A 9,775-nucleotide genomic window follows, 5' to 3' on the forward strand; every position below is an offset into this window, starting at 1 on the left:
CGCGTTCGGTTTACATAGGAGAGACGACGACGGAGGGCTCTAATGGAGCACAAAGTCGAGGCAGCGGTAGCTATTTATCGCTCGCCTCTCTTGTTTTTAGCGTTCTTTAGCACCTTGATCGACTGACCGTATAATCACGGTCGTACGAACTGGAATAACGACCGGACACACACGTTCCTCGCTAAATGAGTTAGTGTTCCGTGTTTCTTCTTTGCTTCTTCTGCCTCTCGTTTTCTTTTTTCTTTTCTTTTCTTTTCTCACACCTCTCGCCAAGCGCAGGCGTACCAACCGGCACTAGTGTTCGAGCACGTTACTACACGTTTATCGATTTCGAGCTAGTTTTGAGACCCTCGTGTTTGCGGAGTATTGTCACCGGTATATGCCCATCGCCACCTTTGCCCTTTGAATCCAGCTGTTTCTATCTATACCGTCTTTGGCTGTGGATCACGAGGGAAAATTTATCGAGAGGAAAATAGAGGGTATTAAATTCTTGTCGCTCGGTTATTTTGGAAAATTATGGGAAATTGAAACAGATTAATATGAAAATTTCGAAACAGATGAAATTGAAGGTGATTTGATTTAATCGCCTGAAGTGAAAAATGAAACTTCAAAAATGTATCGAGGAACGATCATTTTTAAATGTCAGAGTAGTACAAATACGGCAGCGACAGCTGCGTCTCGCAAGTCTCTTGCAATTTTTGAGATAACGAATAATGAATGCGCGGCGATGAATACACGAGACGTTCAATGATCTGATTCGTTAACATCGGAAGAGAAACGATGACTGATTAACGAGCACGAATCTGGGCCAGCTTGTGTCGCAATCGTCCTCTGATTCGCTGCATAACACGTTTGCACACTGTTCTGACTTCAGTTTCAGAGTGTTGTAGAACGTGTGCTCGATCCACCAAGAAATTTTCCCATCAAGAAACATCCCCAAAATGAGAGAAGTGAAAGAGAGAGAGAGAGAGAAAATGAAGCAAAATTTCCTTCCCATAATCCCTCAAGCCTATATTCACGAGAAATGATCCCCAACCCCCGTCATGGATTAAAGTCCTTTCATCTCTCTTGGAACTCCTGTAATAACCGCGAGTTATCTCATCCGAATAACGTATTCGCGAAACAGCAAAGATCCCGGAGCCCCTCCGGCCCAATTACGAATTACCGATCATCGCGCACCTCAATCTGGTCGAGTGGTTTGCTTGCAGTTTTGCTGCGTTATCGCGCGCACGCATCTGCACTTACGCCACACACGCACGCACGCACACACACACAAGCACACCGGCAGGGATCGCGTGGACGCGAGTTACTCTTATCATAACGAATGTGCGTGTCGGCCGGGGATTAATCGATTTAACACGATTCCCTGAAGCGGCGACGGATGTGTTAACGAGTGCCGCTCGCGCCAGATAACATCGCGGACACGGTTCCCGGTCGCCGTTCACCGAATTATAATTGGTCCGTAATTAATGACACTGTTCGATTATTGACAGGTGGAGCAAGACGAGAGCGGGCGACGCGCAAGTTACGCGCGCGGCCGCGCCCCTTTTTTTCAGGCTCCGCTTATTTTCAGACTTAATTACCTGCGATGTTACGGCATAATCGGCGATCGGGAACCCCACCCCGGGTCCCTTGTTTTCGTACGCTATCGATCCACCGAGATATCGAGTACGCCGCGTGTTACGTACCTTTCGCCGATGTATCAGGCTACCTGATTCTCGTCTCCCACCGTCTCGTCTGAATTATTCGCGAGAATTATCCGGCTGGAACGTGCTGATAAAAAGGAATCTCGCCGTGTTCGGCGTTCACGTTCGGCTTCCGTTTACAAGGTCAATTTGACCGTTTAACCGGCCTGAATATTCATTCGCGTCCCTTTCTTTTTTCGTTTCTTTTTTTTTTTTTTTTTGAAGAAAACATTTTATCGTAGGACACTTTTTTCTAAGAGATTTCGTTCCGTGAAAAGTTTCTGCTGATGTTTGATTACGTATAACGAAATAATGAAATAAAAGAAAGAAAATTTACCAAGGTCGCAGGTGGTTGAAACGAAAGAATCAAGGATGAGAAAAACGTTACGCCTTCCAGGTTCCAAATCTGAAACGAAATTGAAAGAATGTGAAACTAATAAACACGGGTGATCGAAGAATGACGTACACGTTATTGGTATTGTTCGTATCATAATACTTATTATTCACTAATGATACTTGTCCATGGCTTGTCATTCATAAAAATGCACGAGCGTCTGTATAACGTGTGGCGTGATGGTTTTGATTCGCAGTGTCTTCGTGTTGAGAAGTGTGAGAAGGGTCGATCGATCGATCGATACAAATGGTTTTCGAATGTGTATGTGTGTCTGTGTGTGTGTGTGAGTATAGTGTGGAACGTTCGCAAGTAAAAGTTAATTACGAAGAGACGAGGACGGGAGTATTGATACGACCGTATATGTATATATATATATATGTATATCTTATCGTCTTGGTATCAAACCGAGGAGAGAAAGACGTGAAATCAACATGAATGTATTATATACAACGTCGCAACGTTACAATGCCTTTCGATAATAACAGTTAAAAAACCTATTCTTTTAATCGATATAATAGTTTAACAAACACAGCCTCGCGGTTCGTGAAAACTTAATCGATTATACAACGGAAGATCGTTTTGATCGAACGAGTTCCGAACGTGTTTCATTTTCTTTCTTTCTCGACTCGTCTACTTTTTTCAATTTTTTCCTTTCTTCGTTTTTTTTTTTCTTTTTTTCTTTTCCGGACGCCTTTTTTCACCATACACTTAAAATACGTTTAACATATCCTTCTACTAGTACGATTTTTCGAAGAGTTTGAAATACTCTACTTTTTTTTCTCCTTTTTTTTTTGCGATGCGAGCTGGCTACAGTGGAAACGAAACGACACGCTCTCGACACGCTAGCGATTACCTCTACGTTCAGCGACTGGCTGCTACAATGTCTACTTTTGCACCCGTTGCAGTCGAAGCATCCACTCCGTTTTGATTTACTCATTTCTGTTCTTCGTGTTCGTTTGATTGACGCTATATATTACTCGTCGCTCTGAACGAAGAACCGCTGCTTTCACCAAGTATCATATCACAGACAAACGAAAGTAAGAAAATTTGGCCAGCTTTTTTCTCGTCGATCTCTCTTTGAAAATTCGTCCGCTGCAGACGTCCGCACGGAAGAAAGCGAAAAGAAAGCCTAAGAAAGTTACGTTACGTGAAAACTCGAAGTCGTTCAGTCTCAGACGTTCAGCCGATCGAAAGAAGCCCTGCAACGTACTCCTTTTCTCGATCCTCCTCTCTCAGCGACGATTTCAACGGCGCAAACGGCTCGGGCGCCAATTCTCACGTTCCACGGATCAAGGGACAGATCGAGTAACCATCGATCATCACAACGACGAATAAACGAGGACGAAATAAAGAGAAGAAAGAAAAGCAAACGCCTTGAACTCTCCATCAGCTCACATCGCGGCGAATAAGCGTCGAACAATTGAACTGAAACCCCAGTGGTTGAGACCAGGTTACACCGAGACACTCCATGAAAAAATGGGAAAAGATCGATTCATTGAAAAAAAGCGCGATACACGTCTTACAATGCGCATCGACACGAGGGACAACGATTACAATCCTATCGTATATAGAAGTATACTCGCCTAAAGTCGAATTGATATCGGTGATTAATGACCTCAGTAAATTCCGTCAATATAATATCACAACACAATCAATCCCGCGCAATTTCGTTCACTTGATCTCGTAGGCGTCCAGGTTACCTTTGCGCCTCCTGTAGACGGCCGGCTGCTGCTGTTGCTGCTGCTGCTGCTGCTGCTGCTGCTGCTGCTGCTGCTGCTGTTGGTCGTTCGTGTGATTTCCATGAACGATCGAACGTTTCACGTTCGCCCGGTACTCGTTCTCGTACGCGTGCAGATACAAGTTCTTTAAAAAGATTTGATTATCCAGCTCGGACGGTGGCAGGAATCGTTTCGAGCGGCTCTGCTGTTGAGCCTCGAGCTCCTTGAACGTGAACAGCCTGGTTTTCTCGTCGTCGTAGGCCGTGAACCTCTTGGAAACCCTCGGCTTCTCGCTCCTCCACGACGACGAGCCGACAACCTTGATGGCGCTTCTCTTTTTATTGTTGCTGTTGTTGTTGTTGTTGTTGGCGTTCATCGACAGCCCGTTCAAGGACAGCAGCCTTCTCTTCTGACGCGGAGGACCACTGTCCTCGGACGCGTTTCGTATTCGCTTGCTGCGGTGCTTTGGCACTCCTTCTTTGGCCGGGATCTCGTTGTCCAGCATCGAAGACTCGTTACTGGCCATCGTCGAAGATCGATTATCGCGCGCCTCGATCTCCCTCGGCGTCGCCAGCGTCGTGGTCGTGCTGCTTGTGCTCGACGTCGTGCTCGACGTTGTCACCGTGCTGCTGCTGCTGCTGCTGCTGTTGCTGCTCCTGTTCCCGCTACTGCCAATGGTCGCGGTTGTGCTCGTGAAGGAGGAAGACGCGGTCGTCGACGCCTCTGCCTGCATCGTGTCTTCCGTGCCGTTCAATTTAGCCTCTATGATATGTTTGAAGAACGCGTACATCTCACCTACTGTGAACGTCGTGCCGTTTCGCACGGTGAACTTGTCGATCTTCATGTTCTTGATCAGCTCCTCGGTGGCGTTTCGGGCCTCCAGCATCGACAGCTTCTCGGTCACGTAGCTGTTGACAAACTCGTAGAACCCTTTGTAGTAGTTCTTGCGATGCTTCTTCTTGTCCTTCGACTTGTTCTTCCCCTTCTCGCCGTGAGACTGGCCCTTCTTCTTCGAGTCCTTCCGATTCTGCTTCTCGTTCCAGCGCATCGACTTGTTGTAGAATCGCATGATCCTCTCAAACTCTCGCTTCAGCTTGATGAACTCTCTCTGGTTTCGAATCTCGAACTCTGAACGACTCTTGCCGGAGTTGTTTCTCCGAGACTCGGACAGATCCACGTGGAAGAAGTTCTTGCTCATGGCGTTCAGAAGATCGTGCATGCTGCTGTTGGTGGAGTTGTTGGACTGCCTGGCGTCGATACGCTGCAGCTTCCGATAGACGATCTTCAGAAAGTCGATCATCTTCTCCTCGCGAAGACGCGATCTGTTCCCGTGGCCCGAGTGCTTCTTCCACGACAGAGCCTCCGTGCTGTTATCGTGGCGGCTGGAATTCCCGTTCTTCCCCTCGATCTTGTGCTTCGAGTGCTCCTTGCTCTTGTTCATCTCCAGGTGCAGCAGCTTCTTGCCGATCTTGCGGAAGAACTCGATGAACTTCCTGAAACCAGATTCGAGTCGACCTTCCACAGATTTGCCAGCAGAATTATTTCGACTATCGTTGAGAAGAACAAGTTCTATTTCATTTACGAATACAATTTTCAATTTAATTTGAACGAGGTTCTTTCGCCAACGTTATCATCGACAACCGCTATGTCAGTCAACTTTCTTCCTCGATCGACACTCGCCCCGACAATTCATTCACGCGCTAGATTCATTCGACTCACCTGTAGTTCATAGTAAGATCCTCCTCGCTCACGGACCTTCGACGCCGGCTCCATCTGAGCCTGGGATGCTGTCCAAGAATGCACTTGGGCAGCTCTTTCGGATACCAGGTTCCACCGATACAGGTGGCCCCGGTGGGTCCCTCTTCCAGAACGTATCCCTTCTCGCAGTCGTACATAATCTGCTTGTTGTTCACAACCTTCCTCACGTACGGCCTGTAATCGTAGACGCCCATGTTGCCCATCAGGAAGACCTTGCCGTTCTCAATGAAACCGGGGAAAGGGCAGAATACTTGGATGCAGTGAGGAATGTCACCGATCCAATTCCCGTACTGGCATTCCACCGACTTGGAGGCGTTCTGCGGCCCACCGCCGACAATCTTGAAACCGTCCTTGCATTTGAATATCGCCTTCATGCCGTGGTCGGTCTTCGGCGCAATCACTATCCCGTTTTTCGGCGTCTTCGGCATCAGCTTGCACCTGGCCGGCGAGCAACTCGGCACTATCGACCACGTGCCGTTGTTGCACACCACCGGCGTGCTGTTCGCCGCGAATTCGTAATTCTCCTCGCAGTAGACCAGCAGCCTCTCGCCGTGCTCGACCACCGTCACGTTGTTGATGTGATCCCTGTCGTGGCTGGCCACCGTGATGTTCCCGTTCTCGATCTGAGGCACGACGCACGGCGCGAGACACTGCGGCAACGGGTACCGCCATTTCCCGTCGATCTGACAAACCGACGATGTGTTCCCCTCGAGCTTCATGTGGTCGTTGCAGCGGAAAATTATGCTGGCACCCAGGCCCGTACCTGTTGGACCGCGGCAACGGGTCAATCGGACGGATTGTTCGCGGTTTCCGTCATTTTCCGATGATATTCCCGATGATATTCCGGCATTTTCACGGAAATTTTGGGGGAACAATTTGGTTTCCAAATCACTCTGACACGGAGGGAAGCTTTTTTTCTTACCAAAAAGTTAGAAAGACGACGTTTTGAAACTTTAATCGATTCAAAAAAAAAAAAAAAAAAAAACAAGGATCAAAATCTTTTCCACGATACTCTCGGCCGTCCGATTATCAATTACATGTTCACGTAAACATCTGCCATCGTTTATTCTCGTAACGCCGCGATTATTAATAAACGCGTCGAGGAATGCAGATCGGTGTTGCATCGTGCGACTCACCCGCCTCGATATTCTCAATCCAACCGTTGTACAAAACACCAGGTGAACCGCAATTAATCTCCTGGCAGGTAGGTGTCTTCCCGGTCCATTTTCTATCTGCCCCGCAGCGTCTGGTTGTCGCGCCGATCACCGTGTACCCGTACTTGCACTCGTACGACACGATGGAATTGTACGCGTACGAAGTGTACACCGCTTTCCCGTTCACTGGATTCTCCGGTTTCGGGCATTGCACCGTCGTAACCTGAACAGAAACGTTTCCTGCTTCGAGACGCATGCATGTACCACCACCGTGTACGCTGCTGTCTCGATTTCAGTTATCTGCTGCTAACTGTCTTTCTCTCTTTTGTCGAAAATTTTCTTACAAATTTCTCTTACGATAAATAAAAATATACGACAAATAAAAATGTGAGCTCGTGTCGTTTGTCGTTGACAAACGCTTACTTGGACACATTGCGGTGATTCCTTGGGGGTCCATGTGCCGTCTGCCAAGCACAGTTTCTCCGCCTTGCCGACCAATTCGTAGCCATCAGCGCAGTGATACGACACGCGACAGTCGTACGTGTAACATTCACCTTGAACAGACAGCAGACATCGAGCGTGAGAATCGGCGCGACGACAGTACACTAAAGTGAAAGCGCTACAGGCGGAAGGTAAGTCGATAAATTGGTGGAATACTCGAAGAATACTACGAAATTATCTCTACTTTTTATAAAGCACGCGGTTCCAATTATTAACTGGGATAATAAAACTTGGATAATCAACTAATTATTAACTAGGATTCAGGAGATTCGGATATTTTCGTTCCTCGTCAGTAAGCAGAAACGAAACGGAACCAGCGTTGAAAAAGAGAAAAAAAAAAAAAAGGAGCAAAAGAGAAAATATACGTGGAATACTCGAAGAATACTACGAATTATCTCTACTTTTTATAAAGCTCGCGGTTCCAATTATTAACTGGGATAATAAAACTTGGATAATCAACTAATTATTAACTAGAATTAAGGAGATTCGAATATTTTCGTTTCTCGTCAGTAAACAGAAACGAAACGGAACCAGCGTTAAAAAAGAAAAAAAAAAAAAAAAGAAGCGAAAGAAAAAAGATACGTACCGGCGTGCCAGCCGTTCGCGATATCGGCGGGAGGTCCGCACTTTTGCGCCTCGCAGTTGATGTCGGGGCCGAACCAGCTAGCGATGCCTTCCATCAACAGGCACCTCGCCTTCCTGATACCGGTGGTCATGTAGCCGTGATTGCAAAAGTATTGGACCTCGTGGTCCAAGTCGAAAGTGGTCTGCTCGGGTAGAGCGTTGTGCCGCGCGTTCTTCACCTTGGGCGGCTGTGAGCAGAAGGACCTCGAGTCTTTCTTGCAGGAGGGCGTCGTGCCGGTCCATTTGCCGTCGGCCCTGCACGTCCGTTCGGTCAGCCCGACGATGAAATAGTCCGGGTCGCAGGTGTAATGGGCCCGATCGCCGAAATATCGCCCAGTTACGGTCATCACGCCGTACGGGATTTCATTGAGCGTCAGGCATTCCCTCTCGGGCTTGATGCAAGACATCCCGCAAACACCGTCGCATCGGCACTTCTTCTTCTTGCTCTTGCAATCCTCGTCGGTGGAGCACTTACGCAGACACTTCTGGCCGAGCAGTTCCGCCTGTCCCTCGTCCCTCGGACACATCGCCGACGGTGAATTCCTCGGGTTCTTGTATATACGGCCGTCGTCGTCCACCTCGGGCTTCGTCTGGTAGCTCTGCTCGTCGGTGTCGTCGTCCTCGTCGTCCTCGTCGTCCCAGTCATCGTCGTCGTCGTCGTCGTCGTCGTCGGCCGCCTGCTGGCCGAGCCTCGCTTCCGACGTCAGGAAAAATATGCAGAGGAGCAGAAGGTGCAACAGAAGGAACCCACCGGGTCTCATCGTATCGGGCGTCTGTCCGCTACTGATCGACCGCTCGCTCGCTCGCTCAGTCGCGAACGCGATTCACGCACTCGAGAGATACTCTCGACTCGCGCTCGACACCGACTCGCCGTCTGTAACGCACTCGCGTAACACTCGCGACGACGCAACGACGCGCAGCGATCGCGTCGACAGGGATCCACCGATTAACGTGGAAATGTCGCGGCGCGCAGTGTCGCGAATTGAAAAACCGTTTCACCAGAAACGACGATCACGGGACGCGACGCGGCGGTCCATTGAATGGCACTACGTTGCGGAAGCTCCGCTTAAAGCAGCAGCAGCAGCGGTCTCATCCCGCGAGGCTGACGCGCGCACGAGGACGACGCCGAGGAGTTTCTCTCGCGACCGTGACTATTAATCGAGTCTGCCTCTTCGGCGTCCAGGAGGATTAGGACGGCCTCTCCTGTCTCTGTCCCGCACGCCGCCTCACCGTTTCCCCCCTAACACCGTGGCAATTTTTTTCTTTATTGTGCGGACTGCGGCCCCGTGCTGCCGGGAATTCGCGGATACTCGCGCATCTCTCCACGCGCATTCAGCCTGTTCAATACATCTCCTCACTCGTGCAGCCTCCAGCAGATGGCGAGGGACAGGGGAAAAAGCTCCCCGAGTTGCGCAGAAACCTACCCCGTTCCCTCCCCCGTCTCGCTCCCCTTCTCTCTGTCGCCGACCACCGCGTACACCCCCTTTCGCGCGCACCCCCCCCCCCTACCCCACCTCTTTTCCACGCCGTTATACACGCTTGCAAGGGGGTGGTTTCGCTACCGTTTCATACACCGTAACAACCGGCAACATGATTCATTCGTCGCGCGTCTGGAACCGTATCCAATATAACCGTATCCTCTGATTACGGCGAATCTTCCTCCCTTTCTTCTTTCCTCTTCTTTCCATTTGTGCATGCTCGACTCTCAGAAATTGCAACTCTCTCTCTCTCTCTCTCTGGCTCGAATATCTCTGATTTTGTGGACGGTGCAAACTCGTAAAAGCTGTTTTGCAAAACAAGGGTGAGGGAGAGTAAGTGCAGGTATATTTACACAGTTGCACGAAGTGACTCCCGTAGCTTCTCGATATATATTGTTATACCTTTCCTCCCCCGGCAGAGAAGAGATACCGTCGTTTTCGTAGTTGGTGCCGTTACAACAGG

The 9,775-nt window shown here is 49.1% G+C and overlaps 1 protein-coding gene across 3 annotated transcripts; it reads right to left on the reverse strand.

Annotated features, from left to right (window-relative positions):
- Positions 1-2,161: 2,161 nt before the first annotated feature.
- LOC122527031 lies at positions 2,162-9,253 on the reverse strand. Of its 3 annotated transcripts, none has more exons than XM_043650815.1 (6): positions 7,797-9,253; positions 7,133-7,263; positions 6,692-6,932; positions 5,517-6,318; positions 3,844-5,290; positions 2,162-3,813 (listed from the first exon to the last, which is right to left on the reverse strand). In XM_043650815.1, exons 1-6 carry the CDS (start codon positions 8,593-8,595, stop codon positions 3,751-3,753), a joined length of 3,483 nt encoding a protein of 1,160 aa, XP_043506750.1. In that variant the 5' UTR covers positions 8,596-9,253; the 3' UTR covers positions 2,162-3,750. The 3 variants fall into 3 exon arrangements, with proteins under 3 accessions (XP_043506750.1, XP_043506749.1, XP_043506748.1); XM_043650814.1 differs by having other exon boundaries at positions 2,162-3,810; positions 3,842-5,290; XM_043650813.1 differs by having other exon boundaries at positions 2,162-5,290.
- Between the last annotated feature and the right edge of the window lie 522 nt (positions 9,254-9,775).

Source organism: Frieseomelitta varia, unplaced genomic scaffold, assembly GCF_011392965.1.
Source record: "Frieseomelitta varia isolate USP_RPSP 00005682 unplaced genomic scaffold, Fvar_1.2 scaffold_207, whole genome shotgun sequence".
NCBI lineage: Eukaryota > Metazoa > Arthropoda > Insecta > Hymenoptera > Apidae > Frieseomelitta > Frieseomelitta varia.